The sequence below is a fragment of the Oncorhynchus masou genome, chromosome 5 (genome assembly GCF_036934945.1).
Source record: "Oncorhynchus masou masou isolate Uvic2021 chromosome 5, UVic_Omas_1.1, whole genome shotgun sequence".
Lineage (NCBI taxonomy): Eukaryota > Metazoa > Chordata > Actinopteri > Salmoniformes > Salmonidae > Oncorhynchus > Oncorhynchus masou.
In genome coordinates, this window is record NC_088216.1 from 64,144,569 (window position 1) to 64,172,223 (window position 27,655).

Genomic DNA, 27,655 nt, shown 5'->3' on the forward strand with positions numbered 1-27,655 from the left:
TCTGCACAACATTTGAGAGAAATAAGCTTTTTGTGCATATGGAACATTTCTGGGATGTTTTATTTCAGCTCATAGAACATGGGACAAACACTTTACATGTATATATTTTTGTTCTGTGTAGTTGTAGAAGGGGATGATTGAAGAGATTATTTTCTATGGAAAAGTTTGACTTGTGAATCATAATTTATATAAATAAACCAGGCAATGTAGTCATTATAGAGACTATTTAAAACAAAAATCAAACATGGACATACGGGCGGACAGAGTTTGGATCATTAATCTTATCACAAAGTGACTAATTAGTAATGATTGTACCAGGAATTTCCATTAGACACCCTGCTATTCCCTAAACCTTTTGAGATAGCAGACAAGGTAGTAGAGATAGCTGAAGCCACATGCTTCTCTGTCTTCTGGCCTATGAGCCTACGAACACTGCTTGAGTGGCGCCACTCGCTGTTCGTCCCCACTGGGCCATTAATCATTTAATTATGAACCCAGTGAGAGGTGAATACAAGGTGAACATGATTTCCGTCTCTCAGGTACTGACTGACCACCTATATAAAGCCCCATGAGTGCGTTCCATGGCCTGCCTGACACTCTGCTATAATGATCCCACAGCTGGTTTTAAGTCATTACAGTCCTGCTCTGCTGGACTTCTCTCCTAACCTTGAAGGAGGAAATGAGATAGATCTGAAAGACCATCTCTCCAAATATATGTATGCCTGTAGTCTTTCCATTAGACTCCCTGAGTAGCTCTGGTCATGCAGAGAATCAACTCATGCAGTGGGGTAGTCATTTGGTTTCAAAGATGGGTGTCAGTGGATCTGGTCAGGAGTTTTATGAATCATCAAATCACTGATGATTCTACGAGTGGATTTGGTCAGACTGTAATCTTCTGTCTAAATACATATAGAAGGTAATATAGAGGGTACATGTCACATAAGGAGACAGATTGTGGTGATGGCCCTGCGATAGACTAGTGTCCTGTCCAGCATTTATACTTGTACATCTAGCCGCCGCACACTAGAGGCTTTCAAGAAATAGACCTGGGGCTTTCTCATCCAGACCCGATGTGCATGAATACATTTTTTAAGTATAGATAATCGTTCCTAATGGATGCGAGGACAGCTAGACACGATCTGAGCCGAGCAAGGGAAGCAGCAGAAAAGTAAATTCTATAAACTACTTTATGAACCGGAGCTGATAAAGCGTGAGGGACTGGAGGTACAGAGAGGTGACGCTCTAGCAGGGACCGTGCTGTGTGTGTAGGCTTTGGTGAGTGTGAGCGAGTGAGAAAGAATGGGAAACAAGGAGGAGGGAGAGACGAGAGATAGCAACCAACCGTGCCGACTCACGCTATAGTAGAATAATAGCTGCCAAAACTAGATTATTTTTCATCCAATATGATTAGGTAGTACCTGTCTTGACTGCATCAAACTGAGAGAAGCTACATAGCTAGCTAGGCTAATTCCTACATCTGCATTGCTTGCTGTTTGGGGTTTTAGGCTGGGTTTCTGTACAGAACTTTTAGATATTAGCTGATGGAAGAAGAGCTATATAAATACATTTGATTTGATTTAAAAAAATAAATTATTACTAAACCAGCACGATCAGGGACTCAGTTCAAAAACACTTAGAGGTTTGAGCATTAAATTCATGTTAGGTTACGTGAGGTAACAAAAGAAGCAACCTTTCTGGATGAAGATTGAGTGGTCGGAGTGGGCAGTTTAGATGTATGATTAAGAAACTGGTTGACAAGGAGAGTTGTCTCCAAGGAAATGGAACAAGTAACTATATATTTACATGAAGTACTGAATGAAAGTGTGTCTGTGTTTGTAACTTGACCATGCTATGATTCTAAATATTAGAGGATACAGTACTTTTGTTGACTCCAGAAGAAGTTTTAATGCCTCTGTGGAGAGCTAATCACCCTGCCAGGGTTGCCCAGTGCTGTAGGACTAAATCTAAACCCAGTAAACAAATTCTGACATTGTTCTACAGATATATTTTATGACTCCCCAATCCTGCACATTTCTCTTTTTCATCTCCTTGGAGATATAGTGCTGTGGTCCTTAACCAGTGGAGGACAACATTAATTTAATAAAAAGTTAAGTCAGAAGAAATCGTTTTGGATTTATTTCAAGAGACACTCGCCAGCATAGTAAATCCCATGTTTGCAGACTTTTTAGTTGCAAATACGTATACAACATACTACATAGTGATTCATCAACCAGTAGTCTTTATTTGTAACATGTCATTAACCAAAGTATAGAGCATAATGGAATTGTATTCTCGTTATGTCATTAATTGTTGTTACTTGAAGTTATGGTATTATGAAACCCCATTATTAGCTGTATAAGGATCTGCTCCAGCAGCACTACTGTATTGGCCTGGGTTTTGTGAATGCAACTTCAAACGCCATTCTGCCTTTTGATGAAACGCATTTGCTCTTTGTCAGTGCTGTTGCCTGGGAGCTTGTTACAAAATGAGCTGTTTTGGGCTCTGTTTGCTATTTTCCTAGTCTTAAATGCTTTTCTAAGTCTTTATCAATGCATGTTGTGTGTTTATACATGCACCATTTAACAGAGGTCAACAGTGTTTTGGTTACCATACAGACTTTCACATTGCAGCTTACGTGATCAGCCATCATTTGTTTCTGGGTGGGAGTTTTTTAGGTTCGCTTGTAAGTGTAATCAATGGCTGCCATGTCATACAAGAGCTGTGCACTGGGTTGTGAACGTCCATTCCTTTCTTTCACCAGTTATTCACCAGAAAGATTCATTTGTCAGCTTTGAAGAAACTATACAAGCAACAAGAGTGTTGTTGCTTCGCTAGGTACTGTAAAAAGTGTATCATCTTCAATTTTAGATACTTTTGATTAGGCTATCATATAGCATTAATAGTTATCTTGTGACAGGCATTACAGCATCCTCAGAGCACAAGTAACTACTGATTGAAAAGAGGAAGGATAATGACAGCTAATTATGAGAGATGATTAAGTCGTAGCTACTATTGTTTAATCTCTCTCTTTCTCCGTCTTTCCCTCCCTCTCTCTCTCCTCTCTCTCTCTCTCTCTCTTTCTCTCTATCTCTCTCTCTCTTTCTCTCTCTCTCTCTCTTTCTCTCTCTCTGAGTCACACTGTCACCATGTACTGCCTTGTCCCTCTGATTGTGTCAACATTAAGGTGTATTTGGGCCATTGGGGGAAGAGAAAGGGTTATTGTTACGCTTCCAAATGAGCTTTGGAACCAAGGTGCTAGGGCGAAGGGGTTAAGGCTGGCAGTATCTGAAGTGCAGGTGCTTTTCATCACTGTCTATTCACAGGCGGATTGCAGAGCCTACCTCGTGCCGCACCAGCTTAATTTCGCTAACACCAAGGCATTGTGCTTGGGCGGGCGTTCAGAATTACATCTTTGTTTGTTTGTCGAAGCTCTCTCGAATCCGAATGGAGCTGGTGGTGTGTGCTCTGGCTCTATTGTCTGAACACATTGGACCCTGATGCATTTGGGGATGTAGAACAGAGGCGTGATTGATAATCACTTTATTCCACTATAAAGGACCATGCATAAAGACCACTGAAAACCACAAATAGCTTCTCATTACAACACAGCTACCACTGCCCACTGTCTAAATTACAGCCAGCAGCAAGACTCATATGCAGACACCAAAAGAAGTAGCCAGCCTAAAGACATCTCTATTACAATGGGCTTTAATTGCCTCTACTATGCTGATTAAAGTGGCAATAACAAAAAAATAAAGCTAAGGGATGGGGCTGGAGAAATGTGATAGTTTTGATGCTCTATAGTGTTTGTTTACATTTACGTTGTTTACAAACATTGGAGAAAAACAATCTTATATTTTGAGTTCTGATGGGCTCATGAGGTATTTATAGGTTATAGTCTTCAATAATCAATGGACATAGCAACTTCTGGCTGCCCCTTTAAGCCTGGTGAAAACGGAGGATCAGGTATTTCAGGTATTTCAGGTAAATTGATCAGTTTGACTATCAGGATGAATATCAGGATGTCAATTTCAATTGATTTTACCGAAAGTATATTCACAAATTCAAAGGAAAATTCAATTGATCAGTGTATTGTTGTCTTAATGTGAGAGGATTTCATAATCCATGAAATGTAACAAACGGTATTCTTCCCATTGTAAATTATGCATAGTAAACCAATACAATACTGACTAATTACTATTCAATGATTTAACCTACTTTTAAAGTGTTCTATCTTCCAGAAAGTACTCACTATCATTTATATACAGTGGGGTCCATATTCATTGGCACCCTTAATAAAGATAAGCAAAAAATAGATGGATCTTCCAGCAAGAGAATTATCCCAAGCATTAATCAAAATCCACAAAGAAATGGTTATTCGACCACAAAATCAACATTTTGTTTGTTTTGAAGAGGGCAGTCCATAAGTGGAAGGATATCAAGGATCTGGAAAGATTGTGTATGGAGGAATGGTCTAAGAGCCTTCCAAACGTGTTCTCCAATCTCATAAAACATTTTAGAATGTCGTTATCCTCGCAAGTGGAGGGTGCGAGACTATTGAAAACAGGGGTGCCAATAATTTTGACCCCAGTCTTTTTTCAATAGATTTGTTTTACAAAATCTCTTCCTCAGAATATAATGTAAAAAAAAATAGCATACAATATAGCTCATTATATGTATACATTTTTGTCTCATCTTTATCAAGGGATCCAATAATTCTGGACCCCACTGTATGTGTATGAATGATCCTGAATTATTGAGTAGTAACATAAAGTACTGGGATTATATAGACATCCACAATGATGGTCTCTCACTGGCACCTGAGGTCCATATGAAACAACTCTTCCAGACCTTATACAAGATATCCTTTTACTGGTTTGAATAACATGCAATTATTATTTAAGTACAAAACAACCTCAAAGCAACAGTTTTCTCTGTCAAAATATATTTCTAAAGAAAACAGTAAATAAATAAATTGCACAGTAGAGTTGTATGAATCCTTCTGACTTACAATTGGTACAGCACTCACTTCATTGTTTGGGAAAGTAAGAGAGATAGTGCCCCACACTGGTCAGCAGTGCATACAACAGATGTGACTTCACCAAATGTGCCACTGCTTCAGCAAATCTTGAGATATTTTTCTAAATAGGAAGGACACATCCTAGAGCTTGATTTTGTTATATGTTCTGGATAAAAGCAAGGTGCTTTGTGGATTCAAGCTTTTTCAAATGTCAAGGCAGCCATTCATCCTGGACTGAGAGTTGGTATTTTATGTAAACCTCCAATAATGTTGATATGTTACATTTGGTATGGTTACTTAAGACTGAAGGTTACGTAGCCCTTTCCACTCACAGCCCTTGTTATCCCCTATACAGTTTGAAAATCATACAATAAAACTGTGCACTTCACATTTCCTTATTTGAAAACTCATGTAATTTACAGTATTAACATGTATGATTGCGATGTTTGATCCACAGTTACAGGGATGACATGCGTTATACCCTGGATTATCCTGAACAGAGTTCCTTATGGTTTTTGCTGCGGAACAAGCACTTAAATGCACTCATGACTCCATTCTATGTGCAGAAAAATTACAATCTGTTTGTCTGAAATACCTTTTGAAAGTCTAACACTGTATTTTATATCTTATCTAGCCATGTTGGCAATAAAATATGTTTTCGAATGATGCCCGTCTGACCCAGATTGTGATTTCTAATGGTACGTTTACAGTAATTGTTTAATGGTGGGGACGCAGGGCTGTGTTTCAAACAAAAACCTAAAAACGTGCTTGCTTCAGTTCCTCAATGGCAAAGCTAAGAGTGCTCAAAAAAATCACCTTGCTCGGCCTCCGAACGCAAGGCACTACAGAGGGTAGTGCTTATGGCCCAGTACATCACTGGGGCTAAGCTACCTGCCATCCAGGACCTCTACACCAGGAGGTGTCAGAGGAAGGCACTAAAAATTGTCAAAGAGCCCAGCCACCCCAGTCATAGACTGTTCTCTCTACTACCGCATGGCAAGCGGTACTGGAGTGCCAAGTCTAGGACAAAAAGGCTTCTCAACAGTTTTTACCCCCAAGCCATAAGACTCCTGAACAGGTAATCAAATGGCTAACCGGACTATTTACATTTTGTTCCCCCCAACCCCTCTTTTACTCTGCTGCTACTCTCTGTTCATCATCTATGCATAGTCACATAACCATATCTACATGTACATACTACCTCAATCAGCCTGACTAACCGGTGTCTGTATATAGCCTCGCTACTGTTATTTTTCACAGTTTTTTTCTGTTTTTTTATTTCTTTACTTACCTGTTGTTCACCTAATACCTTTTTTGCACTATTGGTTAGAGCCTGTAAGTAAGCATTTCACTGTAAGGTCTACACCTGTTGTATTCGGCGCACGTGACAAATAAACTTTGATTTGATTTGATTCGTTCTATATTGACTCTTTGCCTGTTTGATGGTTTGTCGGAGGGTATAGCAGGATTTCTTATAAGCTTCCGGGTTAGAGTCCCACTCCTTGAAAGCAGCAGCTCTACCCTTTAGCTCAGTGCGAATGTTGCCTGTAATCCGTGGCTTCTGGTTGGGGTATGTACTGTTACGTACAGTCACTGTGGGGACGACATCCTCGATGCACTTATTGATAAAGCCAGTGACTGATGTGGTGTACTCCTCAATGCCATCGGAATAATCCCAGAACATATTCCAGTCTGTGATAGCAAAACAGTCCTGTAGTTTAGCATCTGCTTCATCTGACCACTTTTTTATAGACCGAGTCACTGGTGCTTCCTGCTTAAATTTAGCTTGTAAACAGGAATCAGGACGATAGAGTTATGGTCAGATTTGCCAAATGGAGGGCGAGGGAGAGCTTTGTACGCGTCTCTGTGTGTGGAATAGAGGTGGTCTGGAATTTGTTTACCTCTGGTTGCCCATTTAACATGTTCATAGAAATTCGGTAAAACTGATTTAAGTTTCCCTGCGTTAAAGTCACCAGCCACTTGGATCGCCGCCTCTGGGTGAGCGTTTTCCTGTTTGCTTAAGGCGGAATACAGCTCATTGAGTGCGGTTTTAGTTCCAACCTCGCTCGTGGTGGTATGTAGACAGCTATGAAAGAAACTGATGAAAACACTCTGGGTAAAAAGTGAGGTCTGCAGCTTATCATAAGATACTCCACCTCAGGTGAGCAAAGCTTTGAGACTTCCTTGGATATTGTGCACCAACTGTTGTTTACATAAATGCATTGGCCCCCGGCCCGTGTCTTACAAGATGCGGCTGTTCAGTCTTGCCAGTGTATAACCTACCAGAGTGTATAACCTACCAGCTCTATGTTCTTAATGTCGTCGTTCATCCACAACTCGGTAAAGCATAAAATATTACAGTTTTTAATTTCCTGTTGGTAGGATTTACGTGATTTCAGTTCGTCCTATCTATTTACTAGCGATTGAACATTAGGGCAGATTAGCCACTCATCGCCTGGTCCTCACAAGGAACCCTGATCTTTCGCCTCGGAATCGCCGTTTCCTTCTCCAGCGAATCACGGGGATTGGGGCCTGGTCGGGTGTCAACAGTATATCCCTCGCGTCCGACTCATTGAAGAAAAACTCTTCATCCAGAAGTAGGAATACATCTTGTAGTGTATTCAAGGTTGAAAAAGGCTTCTAAAGTTTGTACTTTCCACTTTAAAATGTCAGTCTTGATTTGCTCTAACAAAACATGTATCAACCCCTACAAAAAATCTCTAATTATAATTGAAATGTCCTTTTGCTTCAAGATTGTTTTCCTGCTGTGAGAAACAGGTCAAATTAAAGATCCTACTTCTGTAGGCATACACAGTACATGGGAAGTCAACATAGCACGGATCAGTTGATTTATATTTAGGCTCTCAACATAGAAAACTGTATTTGTGTGACAGCTGTATACAATATACACTGTAGTACTACTGTATTATCATGTTACTAGCAGGGATACATGCACTGTTGTGTTAAACAAGGAGATACAGTACACCGTATGGAGGAGTCATTTAAATCCCTTGTTCATTGTTCAATCAATAGCTATGTACTGTACTGTCTATGATGCGATGTAGCTAAAAGCCTATAAACCTGAAAGTGTTGCGTTCATGTTAGGGGGAGTGCTGGTCGTCTGTTCTCTCCCTATTGGTATCTGTTCATATGGAGCCATAGAGTGTCAGCCCCCAGGAGCATGGCCTTACGTCACACTGGTTTACACTCATTACTGCTATTTACCCAGCAGAGTGAACAGCCCCTGAGGTGGCATCAAATCAAAGCATGCCTCAGCAATCTCTTTTTACAGAAAAGCCAAACAATGGAGTGAAATGTATATTAGGCTAATAATACTTTTGTAAATTGATTCCAAATGTGCAAAGGTCCCCTAACGGACTGCGAGTCACATTTTTCTTTTCGAATAAATAAAGAAAATAGAACATCTAAAATCACAGTATGAGTAGGGAGCTTCACAACTATCAATGCCACGGGCACTAGTTCTGCATCCTGATGTTAAAGCTAATATCTGGAGGTTATGTGTTGAAATGGGAGCTTGAATTCCCTGTCAAGAGATTTACCAGCCAGGGATCTTAAATGCCCCCATGAAATAGTGAGGAAACTCCTGTAATATGACAGAAAAGCCTGGCTGAACACCAGGACCGGGCAAAGCTCTGACACATCTCCTCTTCAGCAGCTCACTGGTGACTGAGTACCTACAGCCCATGATCACCACTTGAAGCTGTAATAAGAATACTGGAAGGGATATAATTCAACCCATATCTCTCCTTCTCTTTTTCCTTTTTTGTCTCTCTCCATCTCCCCCTCTCTCTCCCCCCTCTCTCTCTCTCTCTCTCTCTCTCTCTCTCCCTCCCTTTCTATTTCCCTCGCTCTCTCTCCCCCTGTTTTTTTCTCTCTCAATTCTCTCCCTCTCTCCCTTTCTATTTCTCTCTCTCGCTTTCCCCTTTTTCTCTCTCGCTTTCCCCTTTTTCTCTCTCGCTTTCCCCTTTTTGTCTCTCTCTCTCTCTTTCTCACTTTCCCTTTGTTCTCTCTCTCTCTCTCTCTCTCTCTCTCTCTCTCTCTCCCTTCTATTTCTCTCTCTCGCTTTCCCCTTTTTCTCTCTCGCTTTCCCCTTTTTCTCTCTTGCTTTCCCCTTTTTGTCTCTCTCTTTCTCTCTCACTTTCCCTTTGTTCTCTCTCTCTCTCTCTCTCTCTCTCTCTCTCTCTCTCAGGTGTACTTTAAGCGAGATGGAGAGTTGATAGAGGTGATTTCCTACATCCACCCCTCAGCTGTTGCAGAGGATGGCGGTGGCTCAGCGGGGGTGCGGGGTGCCAGGCCGCTCATCAGCAGGGACCTGGACGACACCAAGCTGCAGAGGTCCCTTTCCTTGTTGGATCCAGAGGGGCGGCCAGGCCGCCTGTTCACCGAGAGCCCTGAGCGTGGTCGTAACACGGGCCAGCACACACAGGGCCAGCAGCAGCAGCCCAGCCCTGCCACGGAGGTCATTCCAGAGACTGTGGTGAGCCGGGAGTTCCCCCGTTGGGTGCAGAGCACTGACCCACTCTACTACTTCAGCCACACCCACATCCCCCAGAGTGATGGCTCTGTGCTGGTGCAGGCCAGACTCACCTGGACCCTTAACCCCCAGCTGGACAATGATGCCATGTTCAGCTGTGAGGTCAAGCACCCAGCACTCTCCATGCCCATGCAGACAGAGGTCACACTGGGTGAGTACAACACAGACATACCCCTCCCCTAACTCACTCCTCTCCCCTTCTCTCCTTGACTCCCCAAAGTCTTATTCAATCTCTGCTTTACTCAAGCCTCCTTATGTCTCCCTCGCAAATCTACTCCGAACATCACTGATTTCCATTTGATGCTTAATTGTGTTACAGCTGAGCAGATTGCGAGTTTAGAGTGAAATGCAAAACTCAGTAGTGACTGACGGTGCAATTCATTGAGCCGTCTGTTGCTAGATTGAGTTAACTCACAACCGTTATTGAAAAAGTCAACCTGAATAAGGGAAGCCAAATGAGAATTTAAACACAACCAGCCACGTGATGTCAATATAGAGGCGACTCTGTGTACCCCCACATCTGACACAAATCACTGCCTCACATATGCACTAAATATGATGACATAATCTCAACAAATGTCCTGTATTGGAGGAGGTTTCTTTACTTTCGTTTCAAGGATAAACGAGGGAATGTGACTGTGGGATTATTTGTTTGTAGTTGATTCTACAAATAATCAAAGTGAAGAAAATATACACTGAGTATACCAAACATGAGGAACACCTTCCTAATATTGAGTTGCCCCCTCCCCTTTTGCCCTCAGAACAGCCTCAATTCGTCGAGGCATGGACTCTACAAGGTGTCAAAAGCATTCCACAGCGATGCTGGCCAATGTTGACTCCAAAGCTTCCCACAGTTGTGTTAAATTGTCTGGATGTTCTTTGTGTGGTGGACCATTCTTGATACACACGGGAAACTGTTGAGAGTGAAAAACCCAGCAGCGTTGCACTTCTTTACTCAAACCGTTGAACCTGGCGCTACCTGCTACCATATTCAAAGGCACTTACATTTTTTATCTTGTCAATTCACCCTCTGAATGGCACACATGCACAATCCATGTCTCAAGGCTTAAAATTCCTTCTCCTCCTGCTAGTGTCGCTTTCCTACTGTGTTGTATTGATAGACACGAGGGCGGCACTCGTTGCTCACCCTTTAGCTTTTCATAGTGTTTCTGTTGTTAGAGCAGCAACAACAGCGGAGCGAGAAAAATACTCAACCAACATGGAATGACCAGTGTTTAGGGTCTATAAAGGATTTACCAACCATGGCTGACAAGTGGCTATGTGCCAGGGAAAGAGACAGCGTAATGCTTAAGAGCTTGCATAGTGCAAATAATAAATGTTTAACCTGTTTATATTTTTACTCTCATATATTAACGCTCCAATGCCAAGCAGGAATATAACACATAGGAATAAGAACGTTATCATGAAAAGATTAATAAGGATCTACTGATGTAGGATCATAATTTGATCACCCTGTTGCAGGATAACTTTCCTGCTATGCCTTAATTTAAAAACTTGTAGTGTATTTGATGTTTAAAAAGGCTTCTGAAGTTTGTAATTTCCAGACTTTATTTTCCCTTAAGAAAAATGTCAACCTCTACAAAAATATCCATTAATTATAATCAATTAATTCAAATGTCCTGTTTCTACAGGATTATTTTTCTGCTGTAGCAAACTGGTTCAAATTAAGATCCTACACCTGTATTATCTGTCTTCTCAAGACAAATAGCTGGAGTGTTGATTGAAACAGGCTCTTCTTTACCATTGTTACATGTTGATGGTAAAAAATACTCGGCCCAGAGAAAGCCTTGCTAACTGTCAATGCCTTTCATATGTTCACAAGGATTTTCCTATGCTGCAATTCAAGCCATTCAATTATCAGCAGCTTTGTTATTTAAAGAGATGGAAAGAGCTTCTCCAGATATTCCTCCTCAACACCCTGAGAACAGAGAACAGAAAATGTGCATTAGTTGATTTTAATTGGAGCACACTTGAAATTCATAGCATTCATAAACCTGCTTGGAGCAGATTCAAACTGGAGTGGTATGAGTGAGAGCTCTTGGGGTAGGCTATGCAACAATAGACAGTACAGGTGTTGAGGTAGCAAATGTATGTCACCACTTCAAAACATTATTTCTTATATCCTTATATCCTGGTAGAATGTGATCATCTAAAATGGGACACATTTTAAATCCATCCCTCAGATTGGGCAGAACTCGTCTTCTGATTATACAGTTAAAGCCAGCTAATTGCTCCTGGGATGTGTCACCCACTCCCTTACACTGGCCTTCCAAGGTGTATTTGGTCAGTCTTTGCACTGCCCATAAGTAATAAATATTTCACTGATTTAATATTGCCACATGAGACAGAGCGACAATCTGACAACCGACCAATGTTGTATTACATTTCATGAATATTCACAAGCTGCTCTGTGCTCGCCTTACAAATGGGTTTGGGCTGAGGTCTTGGGAACCTCTCAGAATGAGCAACACCTCTGTGGGTTTCTCACCTGGGCCTCTCCAATCCAGAATTTATGATCTCAGCACATCTGAATAATTAAAAGTACTCTTTTTATTTGCATGGTCTATTATTTATCAGCATGAAAAGACTGGAGGAATTATAATTTCATATACAGTGCTGAGAAATGATCCACGGCTGCATACACCAGTCATTTCCTCGCCAGACTGATAATCAGAGAGCAGATGCTCTGTGTGTTGGTCTGTGCGGTGTGTGTGCATGCTTGCATCTTTGCGTGTGTGTCTCTATGTTCACCTGCGTCTCATCTCCATATTTATCCCACTTTCATCTTGCTGTTGTATAAAGTCCAATCCAAGCTGGGGGTTGGATGTGTGCATTGAATTATACAGTGTTGGATTGATGATGACCCAATGATCCTACAGTCACCCTTTTTAAATTGTTGGTTCTGTCTTCGCTCTCTCTACCACACAGTCAAACCACTCAACCAGCCAATACTGCAGGTTCTCTGTCTATTTTAGAGTTCTCTGCAGTCATCCAAACCTGGATAGTCAGAGGCCAGGCCTGCTGATGTTTGGCTGGATCACAAAGCTCACCTGATGCAGCGAGCGCTGTTGTTTACTGAGGGCACTGTGTGTGCACTGACCCATCCCACAGTGCTAACAGTTCCATGCTGTAAAGTGAGGAGGTTGGGTTGCTGGCCGACGTCTTGGGAGACCAAGACTTATTTCCTTATGAGGCCCTCCTGGGTGCCGCAGTATGTCAGTCACATTGCATGCTGTCCTAATCAAAAGTGATGACGTGGGACACCAACTGTCGTTGTTGGAGTGGATCCCAGAAATCAGCCATCATCCTCTTGGCGGTGCCAGCAAGCACTGTGACGCCATGAAACCAATACTGAAAATACCCTTGAGACGGCAAGTGGGAGGTGGGATGCAGGCAGCGTGGCAATCACACTCCCATGATAACTGGCAAAGTGACATCTTCATCATGGACTTGAGACCACTTAAAGCAAAATACTGTTATTTTGATGTGTATGATAAGCTTGGTTCAATGTCGTATCTTTCATTTATGGGGCGATGATTGTTATGGCTACTTTAGGCCTAATACAATAGAGGTGCTCGACTATAGTTCTGCCCAGTTCCTTCAGATATATTATTCTTACACATTTAGCTAGCCCAAGATTCATTCCCCCATTTCATTTCAACATAGTAACTGAAGTGAGTCACTGTTGTCATTGTGTTGACAAGCTCTTAATCTCTCATGTGTATCGCTAGTCTTGCGTCTGTCTCCCCACTCCGTGCTCTACATCATGATGCCTCCAGCTGATTCATGTCTCTGGAAGAGAGCAACAGAAAGATAAGGATGGAGATCCTGTTATCTAAAAGGGTCCCCTGACTTGATATATGTGTGCAATGCGTATTTCCAATCCCCATTTCAAATGTGACAGAGGAACTCTTATTCCATTAGGCAGATGCAGGGTAGGATTCAGTAACTTCCCACTTCCCAAGAAAAGAGATGCTTCATTCGGTTCGACCAACACTTTATGACTTGATTTATGGGTGAAATTGAGGTAATTTATCTATTTTAATTTTAATTTTTGTTTCACTCATCAATTGAAACAAGCACTTGATTTATATTGAAAAGTGTGAATTTGAATTATTGTAAGGTTCCTGAATAACTACACTTGTGCGTGCATCTCTGACCAACCAAATCGCATCACTTGTATTTGGTTCATTGTCTAACATTTGGGATCACAGCGTTCTATATGGTTATCAGAGGGAAATTGTTAATCAACTCAAACAATGCAGAACCAGTTCAAACAGATCCCATTTAACCCACGATGATGTGGCCACATCACCACGAAATGACTCTCTGTCCTCCTGCTACGGTGCTGTACAGTACATCAACAAGGTTACATACAATAGATTAACAGATGACACTAAATCTTAAATCATTTGCAAATCACTCAATGTCTTCATTCAATCTCTGCTCCATACACAATCCAAAGGCCCCTCTGAAAGTGAAGAATATGGAAGCTTCCATTTCCCCTCCCCTGAAACATCCATTGTTTCAGTAGGAACATAATGGATATCATCTGAGGACTCCTGTCTGTACCAAGACAAGGTTCTCTGAGTGTTCCTTATCTCGCTGCCTCCACACTCCTCATGGGGAGCTCCGATTCTCCTCCAGTAATGACTATCTATCCAATTTAGTCCCCTCTCTCCAAGGGGAAATAAATCCACCATTGTCCTAGCTGTTGATGAAAGGACATGGAGGTACCTAGCCTCTTGCACCATGACCTTAATTGACAGGAAATTGTATTCGCCTCTCTCTCCCTCTCTACCCCTCTCCAAAATAAAAAGGTGCCTCCTGGATTTACTTGACATGCCACTGGGATGACACTGCTTTGTTGATCTCCTCTCTTCCTTTCTTTCTTTCTTTCTTTCTTTCTTTCTTTCTTTCTTTCTTTCTTTCTTTCTCTCTCTCTCTCTCTCTCTCTCTCTCTCTCTCTCTCTCTCTCTCTCTCTCTCTCTCTCTCTCTCTCTCTCTCTCTCTCTCTCTCTCTCTCTCTCTCTCCCAGCGGCTCCTAAGGGCCCCAAGCTTTTGATGACCCCCACCAGGGCAAAGGTAGGGGACACGGTGCGCATCACTGTGCAAGGATTCCAGGTAGGCGCTGGGGTTCCTGGGGTAAGTGCATGGGGGTTTATGAAACCGGAGAGCCATGTCAGTTTGGGATAGGAGGGGACAGGGGAGATGTGCAGTTAAGCCTGACGAGTTTTCTGATATAGTGACCATTCTTACAGGGTGAGGGATATACCATATGTCTTCTCGGTCTAAGGCTAGCATACTGTTTGTTGTTCTGTGGAAAAAAATGTAGAAAAAGTGCAATATTGGAAAATGTGACTGGTTTGAATTTTTGGGGGGAATATTCTTATCTTTTCACATTTCAGTTTCACTGTTGCGTACTGTCTATGCCTCAAGGCATTAAACTATTTCAATGAAAAATGAATAACCCTTTTCAAATCTGTTTGTTTATGGATACCTCCAATTCTCTGATGTTATGTTGTTTTCTTAAGTCTATCTCCTTAAGCCAACAGGCATCCATGTCAAGCTGTTAGAGGATTCCTCAGCAGAGCAGAGTGAGGGTTTGTTCCTGCTAGAGCATTCCAGTTAGGAGTTTTTTTTATATACTATCATCCTCTGTCAAAAAAAGACAATCTTTCCTGCAGTGTGAATGGTATTTAGCTGATCCCCATCTCAGTGACAGGGACAGGGATGACACAGTGGTGGCGCCGGTAGAGAGGATAAGGTCAATCCTGATAGGCCATGCTAATGAACCAGCACACCAATCGCCTTTGTTACTGTTCATTCACTGCTTCATGAATTTCTGGACATGATAGCACTGTTTGTTTTCATAAGGTGTCTGTTTGTCATTGTTTTGTTCTGGTTTGCTACTTTTGAATTGAAGAGGATCTAATCATGGCACTGATCCGGTGCCTTTAAGTTTAGTGTAGTGCAGCAGGCTGAAACCTGGGCAGATGTATGTGAGTATCTCCACCCACTCATCTCATGGTATATGAAGTTGTCCTTTGAATAGTGTTAAGAATGGTCACTATAAACAGGCTTGACTGGGACGTACAGCCAATTGGGCCCTTCGGAAGCAGATTCCAAAGTAAATCTCCCTTATCCTTCACTGGACCAAGGCTCTGAGGTTTCACCAGTAGATAAGATTTAGTGCTAAATATTTGACCTCTTTTGGCTTCTCATAGTGTGATAAAAAAAGATATCAGTATCCCCTACGGTTTATAGTATCAGAATAATGCATAATCACAAAGTGTGGGGTTTTGCCTTTCTTTCCATTGATTTGCTTAGTCCCCAATCTGTGTTAATACACATGAAAATGAGAAAGGCCCTGACTCTTTCATTGGGGCTCGTCTTTTTAATTTGGTTTCTTTAAGGCCGTTGGGGATATATGACAGGAAGGTCTCACTCGGACCTTTCAATGTTTTTTTTTATCTTGGTGTGACCTTATGCCCTGAGACTATCCCGGATCAACAAAACCCTTTCGCTTCTGTCATCATGTGAATTCGGGGGTTCAATAACTTTTATCAGCTCAGTCGTTTTTTGAAAGGTGACACAAATCACACCAGCTTAGTCAGAACGATGACAAACCAGCTCATCAAGGCAGATATTCAGTTCATTAAAGCATTTCTATGGGTCACACAAGGTGACAAGAGTCAAGTCGTCGTAGATTCGTGAAAAGGGCTGGGATGTCACATTTTTAATTGCTAAAAGAAAATCTAGTCAGATTATCACTAACAGTTAGTTTATCTTAATGGAATTTCATTCTGTTGCATCACACTTTTCTTCAGGAATAGATGTCAACCGTTTGTCAATCTCTTTGTGCCCTTTCACCCAAGATGATTGACGGCAACATATTTGTCCCTCAGTCCAGCAGTGCAGACTAGATGAAACAGTATAGTTCCCTAGCCAGTTCTTCTTTGACCATGTGTGGAGTGATCATCACTCCTGATGATGTGTTGTTCCCTTTGAATAACCTTTGAGCACCACAACCCCTCATACCACTCTCTCTACTTAACGCCCTCTCCTCCCCTGCTGACGTGTTCTCCAGCTGACTTGATTCTGATAACATGTCTGTTTCCAGCAGATGGCAGAAAAGGCATCCAGAGGACAGCAGGAAGGCTTCTTCTCTGAGGGAGAATAGCCCTCTTAATAACCATGACAACCCTTTTGAAAAGGGAAATATTTTAAAACTGTGTGGGGAACTCTCTGAAGAGGCATGAGAATGAGAAACATTTTGTAAATGTAGTGTTGATTATTAATGCATGCTGTTAACTCACCATTGCGTTTGGGGGAAATAGAGTGTGTATTATTCATGTAGCCTTTGTTCTTAATCTCTTGGCTGGGACTTATCTCTTTTTCCCCTCTTGTCCCTCCCTCCCTTCCTCACACACACTGTGGTGGTCTGTTGATAGAATGAGGCATTCCCTGAGCCCCTCTTCACCTGGACCCGGGTCGGGGGCCGTCTGCTGGACGGGAGTGCTGAGTGGGATGGGAAGGAGCTGATTCTGGAGAGAGTGCCAGCCGAACTCAACGGCTCCATGTACCGCTGCACGGCCCAGAATCCCCTGGGCTCCACGGACACGCACACTCGCCTCATCGTCTTTGGTACGTGTCCAAACTCATCACCATATTCTCCTAGAGAGCATAGCAGAAAATCAAAAACTTAACACTAATTCTTATTCATGGGATATTTTATTCCCACTATTCAAAGGAATATCTTTATTCAAATTTCAAACACCATTAAATTTGTGTTTCAACAGTTAATATTATTCATCCACATACTGTAAAGTGTTAAGCGTCGCTTTTATGTAAAAAAAAAAAAGAAGAGATTTGTGGCCATTTTTAGATATGAATTATCTATGCAAACTAAGTGCATGATTAATAAGTGATTGTATCACTAAATGGCTCAACAATGCCTCTCCAGCAAAGGCTGATTTACATAAGTGAGTAATGCCTCTCATCTGGGTGAGTAAAAATCCAACAGCCATTAGAATCCCACAAGCAGCGTGTATTGTACCCATTTTCTCCAACACTGACTACTACTAATCACACGAGAGGCCCATAATATAATAAATAATATTTTTTGTTGACAGTGTCATCCCACCTCTTTGTTCAACGACCCACCACGTGCAAGCTAGATCAGTCTTTTCATGATGTGCTATTTATCGCAGTCCCAGTTTGCTTTAGTTGATGTGGGAGTTGGACTGCTTGCTGACTATTACTCTTGTACTGTATGTCCTGCTGCCCTGGACGTGTTTACCCTTGAGCCCTTTGGAATTACAACTGATCAGGGGCCTGTCAATCATAGCTGCTCTACTTTAATCAAATCTGCTGCTCCGAGGATGAATGACTTCTCCTATGTATTATATATTCTCTACTCTCATTTTAGAGATAACTGCTGTGCAAGAGATGGAACTGATATACACTGAATGTACAAAACATTAAGAACACCTGCTCTTCATATGAGATAGACTGGCCAGGGGAATCCAGTTTAAAGCTATTATTCCTTATTGGTGTCACTTGTTAAGTCCACTTCAATCAGTGTAGATGAAGGGGAGGAGACAAGTTAAAGAAGGACGTTTAAGCCTTGAGAATATTGAGACATTGTGTGTGCCATTCAGAGGGTGAATTGGCAAGACAAAAGATTTAAGTGCCTTTGAACAGGGTATGATAGTAGGTGACAGGCTCAGCAGTTTGAGTGTGTAAAGAATTGCAACGCTGCTGAATTTTTCACACTCATCAGTTTCCCGTGTGTATCAAGAATGGTCCACCACCCAAAGGACATCCAGACAATTTGACACAACTGTGAGAAGCATTGGAGTCAACATGGGCCAGTATCCCTGTGGAACGCGTTCGATACCTTGTAGAGACTGTTCTGGGGTCAAAGGGGGTGCAAGTCAATATTAGGCATGTCTTCCTAATGTTTGGTACACCCAGTGTAAATTGTAGTCTAAATGCATTCATATGTTCAAGGGCTAGTGTCCAGGGTTAACATATTCACAGGACATGGTAATCTGCTAACATTGCTATAATGTAACTAAGAAACGATCTGTCCATGATTTATAAATCCCCACCTTGACATCCTTCCGTGAGCACGATTTAGAAAATGTCAGAAATGTACAAATTGTTGGAAGGGCTCAAAGAGCCTCCTTCTAGGGAAACTGCCACTTTGGGAAGGTGTTACCTTGGGGAGCGTTTTGGTAGAAAGAGCACTAATGCTTATTTAACACCCGGATGCCCGATCAGTTGTCATCGGCTATGTGTGGAGTGTAGGCTATCTGTCTACGTCTATATCCTAGATAGCTTCCACTCATACTTAGGGGAGCTAAATGGTGATTGAGTGACCATGGCACCATCCCCCGTGGCCTTGAAATGAGACACTTTTCTCTCCATGGGCAGGGTGGATATTTGGAGCTCTGCTCACTTGGCTAACTGTTCATTATACATCATCAGGTATAATAGAGTATAAGGATGGGATGCTATTGAGACTCTCCACTGGCAGAAAGCAGTACTCATATCATAATGATGAACATCTCCAAGCACCTTAGATATAATACCCTCAGTGATTACACTGAAGTGACTGAGCAGTGAAGAGGCGGGCTGTCACAAACCCACTGATTTCTCTCTGTCTTTGTGGACTGAGTGGGGAAATCACATGTGGATGCTGAAAGACCAGCAGTTTGGGTGAGTTTGTTAGAATAGGAGCTCTGCTGTTACCTTCTTATCGGACCACTGTTCTAACTGCTGCTCTGGCTTGTTCTGTCAGAGTACCCAATGTTCACAGCTCTATTAATACAGACTCACCAGGGGGATGTTATTTTACATGAGCTTTAGGAACAGCTCTCTATTTTCTCCTCATCTCACTTATTTTGCCTCTCTCTCTCTCTCTCTCTCTCTCTCTCTCTCTCTCTCTCTCTCTCCGTTTCCCCTTCATGTCTCTCAACAGAAAATCCGGCCATGATGAAAAACATTCAGAATCCGAACAGTAAGTATGGCAGCTATGAAGACGATTGACAGAGAAAGTTTCTATTGTTGTCTTTTAAAAAGCATGTCTACTGTTTGTTTGCTTCTCACACATTTCCCAAGATGTAGTTGAAGACATCTGCAATGACAAGCATACAATTTGTATCCAAAATGGCACAGTAACAAAGGACTTCTAGCTACTTCTTGGTTAGCGTTTGATGTATAAGCAAACTGATGACAGGTGTAGACATGTCTATCATTCTATCATACAACACAAGGGAACAGATTAACCAGAAATCTCTCCCCTCTATGTTCAGATACAATCATGTTTCAGTCACCATCCACTTTTATCACTTTGTGAGAACTGCGAGATTAGAGTTGTATCATACCCAGTGTGAGGCCTCATTTGCAGCACCTCAGATTATCATATGTAAAGATAAGGGATTATCAGAGGAAGCCCATAGGTATATGAGGGCTCTCTCTCAGTCTCTTTCTGCTGCTCTGCTTGCCGTATCTTACGGATGTATATTTGAATATGCAAATGGCAAGCACAGGGGCAGGTGTGCCACAGCAAGGACAGAATCAGGTCAACGTGGAAGCCACCGATCGCGGTGCGAGGCAGTGCGAGGCACAGACATGACTCGCATGCAAGTCAAATCGGTGTAGAACATGGCCCAAGAGGTCGCTGCACACATGTCTGAACGCTCAGTGGCTGATCGGCCCACTCCTCCCCCTGAGTGTGTGGGAAGATCACCCTATCAGTCAGTCAGAACAGGGGCTACAGCAGAGCAACAAACCAAGCTCCTCTTCCATCTCTGTCAGAGCTTCAATGCTCTGGCTGTCCTAACAAATGTTTTAGAATATTGATGATAATGGAAATTAACTGAGGGATAGAGACACAAGGGAAGGAGTGAAGGCAGTGGCCATAGTAGTTGTTTTTATTGCAATCCTACTTAAACAACTGGAGAACATGAGGCTATTTCAAGTGTAGTTCTATCAGCAATATCATTTTTAGTGGAGAATGGGTTAAACTGCCATAAAAGCAAAGAGACAGAATTGCCAATTGTCCTTGTATTGAATGCCGTTACCAGGGGATAACATCGGACCAAATCTGCTCTGTCAGTACATGATTTGGTTTAATTTAGTTTAACATTATGGCATAGAGGGTGAAAACAAATATCAATGTTTTAATTGAAATTCAAGTCTGCTTTGTCTTAATTATTTAGATTTAGTTTAGTTTGTGTGTGTGATTGGATATTATAAATAGTGATTTGACTATGTCTTCCTCTGGCCCTTGCAGATGGAACCCCTCGCGTGGATGTGCTTGGACCTATATGGATGGTGCTGGCCCTGGTCCTCACAGTGACTGTGGAACTGACGTGAAACCTTCCAGCCAACACACACAATGCACACATACACGATTCACACACACACACACACACACACACACACACACACACACACACACACACACACACACACACACACACACACACACACACACACACACACACACACACACACACACACACACACACACCCAAGCCCCTCCAACACACACCCACACCACACACACAGTCCTGCAAGCCTTTCCAGTCATCCAACAGGCCCTCCATGCGTCAGTCTTTCAGGAACCAGGGCCACCACCCGATGGCCCTCCACTCTGTTTTTGTAATGAAATAATAACCAAGATTATAATATAAAGAAAACAGCATAACGTACTGAACATGAGAATAACCACCTCCAGTATAACCCTTCCCCACACCTTCTTTTTTGTTTATTGTCCCACCTCTGCCTGTTGATCAATATAAATCAGTTGCTAAAAAAGGGGGAAAAGCATTTGGGTTTGTTTTGATATGTTCAAACATTGCAGGAGTTGACTGTGGAGAGAGACATGAACCGACCGGTGTTGGCAGGCCCACCACATTGACCCCACCCAATTGTCCCATTCATTGGGCTGTGCTGTACCCAATCTTTAAACTACAGATGAACAACTGGAAACGAAATACTCAATGAGAACATTGTTTTTTATTGCTAATCGGTTGTTGTTTTTTTCGGATGGCTTGGAATGTGCAATAGGACTAAACGCAAAGAGAAAATGGATAATCTTCTTTTTGAGTGTATTTTGTGTACATCCGCGTAAATATTGAAGATAATCAGAGGTTTTATGGGTTCAGGTTAGGAATGGTTGATGAAGAGTTGTGAGGGTTTGCAGCAGCTCACAGCCTTTGTTTGTATTTTCTCATCCTTTCTTGCTGTTTCAAGAGATAATCCTATAGGCTGTCAGGACAGAATCGTCTTTAAATGAGGATAGAAAAAACAATGCAAGTACAGTATCTTACATTATGTCCGCCGTTCGGGGTTGTGGTGCATGTGACGTTTGACAATTCTTTCTCCTTTTCGTGTGTTGCAGTGCTCAACATCTCATTGTCACTGGCCTGTAATCCAGTTATTTACTTGTTGCATACTATCTTAAGTGACCTGCGTTGTGTACAATATGTAACTCTTCCCCCTGACATCTACTAGTAGGGTCATGTTATCCACCATTCCAGGAAGATGCTCACCCGACGCAGAGTGTAAACAGGGTTGTTGCATTTGTTTCATATCACCTGTATTAAAATGGAGAGATTATCAAATCATTTGGTTTGACTTTACTTCTACAACCTAACTGTGTTTAAAATTACATGCAGTAAACTACCTTATTGTCTTTACCATGGAAGATAGATAAACCTACTTAATTCATTCTTAATTCTAATGTCCTACTTAATCACATCTTGGATAACAGGATGTCAATATACATACAAAACCGTTAGAATAATCCCATCCCTGAATAATGAGGAATCTAATGTATACAGTAACGGTTACAGTAAACGTTAGTTACTCTAGTTTGAGGTCATGGTTAAGTGTATATGGATGAATTTGGCTGGAATATTTGATGATCCTTCCAGACATTTTTACCTCCAGAATATCCCTTGGGCCATCTTTTCTTTACAGAACATCTCTACTAAAGCTGGCGATTAACACACAATTTAGCTGCCCTTCACAACTTTTCAAATCTGTCTTGGCCTTGTCTGAAAGACTCCAGTTTTTGGAAATAATTAGTTTGGAATATACAGCATTCTGACATTGCCATTAACCCCTTTCTACTGCTCTGTATGTTTGTCTATGCTCCACTGTCACACTGTGAGGGGTTTGCTTACTGCAAAAGAATCCTGCGTCAAATTCTGGAGAATTGCAATTTAAACTATTTTAGATACACCGTGTATTAAAGGATTAAGGCTTAAACCAGCAGAGAGGTAAGAGGGGAGATTTTTAGGGCTTAATAGAACGGATAGAGCCATGAGGATGGGGTCGTCTCACCTTGCTAAATTACAATCAGGGGCGGATTGGCCATCTGGCAATTCTGGCAAATGGGTGGTCTGGTGAAATTTACACACAGAAATATTTTTTATATATAAATAAATAAAAAGTGACACGGCTGGCAGACCCATGGGTCTGTTAAGATTTCTTTTTAAGATGTTTGCGCAATTTCTCTGTTATACTCATCTATAATGAGCCTTTGACTGATCAGTCGGCATTGGCCGGCCCCGGTTTTGTGATAGGCTAAGCTGAGGTCACGCAACATTTAAAGTCAAACGTGACGTCAGCATGAGACATGCTCCAACTCTGTTATCAGTTAAGACATTCAAGATCATGGATCATATAAAAATATAAGGGGGCCTATAAATTTAGAAAGAGCAAATTCTACATTTTCACCTCACTCAGAACTTCCTATTTTTTGGGCGGCTAAAACCATAATTTGGTCAAACAGTAAAGTTCATTATTCTCATGATTCCTGTAATGAAACTGTCTGCTCTGCCATTGTGCTTGTTTTGCTGGGGCCTGCTGCTGTGATGAGCGAGCCACTCTCCTCTCCCCCATGCACTAGAGAGAAAAATGGGATCTGATTCTATAACAAAAACACAGCTTTGGAAGTTATGTCCCCTTTTTTCCTGTCGAAGCGAGGATGGTATCAGATTTCTGTAGGTATGGTTGAGAAACACTATACTGTAATGCCCAATGTTATGTTTCAGCACGGAGAACCGGGACGGAAGAAACACTTTTTTTTCTTTCCCATTTACTCAGAAATTGATAGAGCTAGGGCCACCATATTTTATGACAAACGCATATATGTCCTCTACCTTTAGAAAGTGTAATTTCATTTCTAGGTTAATTGAGTTGAAACAAAATAAGTCAAAAACTGAACTATCGCAAATGTACTTTTGTACCTACCGGTGGGGCTGAAGAACCACAGGCTTGGGATGGAAGTAACGGCAGGCGAGAAGTGCATGTTTATTATTTGTAATGCTCATTACTTTCAACAAATGTACTATAATCCATCATTTCATGTTTGTGTTGATTCAATAAATTAGGTTATAGATTTGATATTTAAGAAAATGAACCATGAGTCACAATGCAATTTTCCAACCACAATATGTTGCCTTATAATATTCATCAGACTAAAATGGATCACATAATAGCTATATTAACCATAATGTTCTCATCTCACTTACTTCCGCACCACCCCTCTCTCTTGTAACTTCTCCCTGGCTAGCATCCAAGACTACAAAGAATTTCAAACTTAAGCTGTCATTTAGTCACTAGTATTGGTTAAGACAATAAAATGTGTTTGTAACCTTAAAAAATGAAACACAACTACAACAACAAAAAAACACTTCCAGATCTTTTTTTTTTCTTTTTTTTTCGCTCAATAAAATTGCCGGAGAGCACAGATATGAGGGCTTGTGTGGATAAAATGCCAGAGACCAATTCTTGTCCCAGTCCGCCCTTGAGTACAATGCACATTCAATTGTTTTAGAGATGAGGGCTGAGTAGCTAGGGAACAGTATGAGGGGAGGATATGAATGATAAATTGTAACTATCTTTTCAGTATTGTGTATTTGGATTCAAGAGGCACGTCATACTTTTCTTGTTCTTTTTTTAGAAAACAGCTCCAAAAGCTATGATGAATGCATTAGGAAATGTGTATATTGTCTATAATTTTACTGCCTAAGTAAAATGCACATCATTACTTTGTTTACAAAATGATAAAGTCTGTGAGTTCAGGATATACTAATTTGTTTTCCTGATCATGTTTTTTAGAGTCCACCTGAGGAAATGATGTATCCAGTCTCTAACTTACAAAAAGTACATATGTACAGTGCATTCGGAATGTATTCAGACCCCTTGACCTTTTCCACATTTTGTTACGTTACTGCCTTATTCTAAAATTGATTAAATCAGGGGGTTTTCACCCATTAACGTACACACAATATCCAATAATGACAAAGCAAAAACAGTTTTTTAGAAATGTTTGCAAATGTAATAAAATAAACAAAATGTAAATACCACATTTACATAGGTATCCAAAACCCTTTACTCAGTACTTTGTTGAAGCACCTTTGGCAACAATTACAGCCTCGAGTCTTCTTGGGTATGACGCTACAAGCTTGGCACACCTGTTTTTGGGGAGTTTCTCCCATTCTTCTCTGCAGATCCTCTCAAGCTATGTCAGGTTGGAAGGGGAGCGTCACTACACAGCTATTTTCAGGTCTCTCCAGAGATGTTAGATCGGGTTCAAGTATTTGCTCTGGCTGGGCCACTCAAGGACATTCAGTGATTTGTCCCGAAGCCACTCCTGCGTTGTCTTGGCTGTGTGTTTAGGGTCGTTGTCCTGTTGGAAGGTGAACCTTCTCCCCAGTCAGAGGTCCTGGGTGCTCTGGAGCAGGTTTTCATCAAGGATCTCTCTGTAGTTTGCTTCGTTCATCATTCTCTCGATCTTGACTAGTCTCCAAGTCCCTGCCACTGAAAAACATCCCCACAGTATGATGCTGCCACCACCATGCTTCACCATAGGGATGGTGCCAGGTTTCCTTCAGACGTGACACTTGGCATTCAGGACAAAGTGTTCAATCTTGGTTTCATCAGACCAAAGAATCTTGTTTCTCATGGTCTGAGAGTGCCTTTGGCAAACTCCAATTAGGCTGTTGTGCCTTTTACTGAGGAGTGGCTGAGGAGTGGCCACTCTACCATAAAGGTCTGATTGTTAGAGTGTTGCAGAGATGGTTGTCCTTCTGGAAGGTTCTCCCATTTCCACAGAGCTTTGTTAGACTGACCATCTGATTCTTGGTCACCTCCTTGACCAAGGCCCTTCTCCCCCGATAGCTCTGTTTTGCAGGGCAGCTCTAGAAAGAGTTTTGGTGGTTCCAAACTTCTTCCATTTAAGAATCACTGTTTTCTTGCTGCAGCAATGTTTTGGTACCCTTGGTTTTTGCTCTGACATGCAGTGTAAACTGTTGGACCTTATATAGACAGGTGTGTGCTATTTCAAATCATGTCCAATCAATTGCATTTACCACAGGTCGACTCCAATCAAGTTGTAGAAACATCTCAAGGATGATTAATGGAAACAGGATGCATCTGAGCTCAATTTCAAGTCTCATAGCAAAGGGTCTAAATACTTATGTAAATAATGTTTTTTTAATACATTTTCAAAAATGTCTAAAAACCTGTTTCTGCTTTGTCATTATGGGGTATAGTGGGTAGATTGATGAAGAATTTTTTTTTTCATCCATTTTTAGAATAAGGCTGTAACATAACAAAATGTGGAAAAAGGGAAGGGTCTGAATAATTGCTGAATGCACTCTATGTGGATGTTCATTGAAGGCCCATTTATGATAAAAGAGATAGTGGACCAAATAAAAGCACACATCCTGGCTCTATTGTGTTTGTGTCGTGTTCCGGATATTTGTAGGGCATGCATATCTGATGGCCAACAGAGGAGATCGATGTAATCATGCTTGTAATGTATGCAATATATATTTTTCACATGTACATAACAAAATACACATATACACATCAATTGCTTTATCTTTTCACACGTCAGTGCTAAACTTGTAATCAGAAAAGCCTTGTGGTAATTACGTCCTCTGATAGTCATGTATAGCTATCGAGTTCACTTTCCCCTCATCCTACCTTATCTTAATCTATAACACACTCCACCTATCCTCCAAAAAGAACCCTCACGGTTATATGGTTCACCATAAATAGTTATGGCTGTTTAAACTGTTTACATTTCCCATTTCCTGTCCATATCTTATCACAATATCATTTCACAAGAGGAGAAGAGGTGAAAGTGTCTCCATACAACACTGCACATGCTGGCAATAATTTTGTTCTGCAGTGCTCCTGAATGGTACACCTGAGATGGCGGAGGCAGTGAGGAGAATGAGCTGCCTTTGTGTGACACCAGTGAATTATTCACGACTAACCTCGCCGGCTGAATCCAGATCCCTTTATGGGCATCTGGAGCCTATGCTATCAGATGGCCAAATAGTGTCTATGTCACAGAGGACACCAGTCAAATGGCTTCCTGCAGGACACACCTCCCTGAGATCATCGCATCGCTGCCGCCCCAGCTCTTTGTTATGACCCTGGCCTCGGTCAAGCGTGTCGTTATCGGCAACACAAATTACAATTTGACAGCTTAACTGCAGTGACTGAGTGACAGGACTCAGGCATGACAGAGATGTATGTATTGTGTGTCAACGCAGTCTATAAATATAAATATGGATGATAGATGGAGATTCATACAGTCAACATTCCTTTGTGGCATTGAGGCTCTGTCTTACAGTACGTGTTCATAACGGTGTGTGATAGAAATGCACTTACCCAGTCATTGTTTTTAGAAGTCTGTGCTTAAATGTATAGTTCATTTCTATAAGAACATGATCCCTGGCCTCTTTTCCTGTTGTAGCTGAGCCAAAACCAATGTGTTGTATAGTGTGTTGTATAGTGAAAGATATTTCATCTTTAGTTTTGACTGTGCAAACAACTGTATCCTGGTCATGATGTCCTTAAATGTGACCAATCAGCCCACGCCTTAGTCAAACCACGTCTTCAGCAGACAGTAGCCTGTCATGTGTTTGAACTGGATCATTATTTTCTTGTTGACATAGGTCTGAAATAGAGACTTATGATCCAGGCCACTCCTACAAATACAGTCATGTAAACGT

At 41.6% G+C, this 27,655-nt stretch overlaps 1 protein-coding gene across 2 annotated transcripts in view; it reads left to right on the top strand.

The window, feature by feature from the left end:
- LOC135540078 (immunoglobulin superfamily member 21-like) overlaps positions 1 to 22,240 on the top strand; it is a 297,701-nt gene extending 275,461 nt beyond the window's left edge. The window contains exons 6-10 of one of the 2 annotated variants that reach the window (XM_064966417.1): positions 9,231 to 9,726; positions 14,635 to 14,741; positions 17,051 to 17,243; positions 19,585 to 19,623; positions 20,902 to 22,240. In XM_064966417.1, coding sequence (XP_064822489.1) covers positions 9,231 to 9,726; positions 14,635 to 14,741; positions 17,051 to 17,243; positions 19,585 to 19,623; positions 20,902 to 20,984 — 918 coding nt within the window. In that variant the 3' untranslated portion in view covers positions 20,985 to 22,240. The remainder of the gene's footprint in view (positions 1 to 9,230; positions 9,727 to 14,634; positions 14,742 to 17,050; positions 17,244 to 19,584; positions 19,624 to 20,901) is intronic. The other variant, XM_064966418.1, reaches the window with a different exon arrangement.
- The last annotated feature ends 5,415 nt before the right edge of the window (positions 22,241 to 27,655 follow it).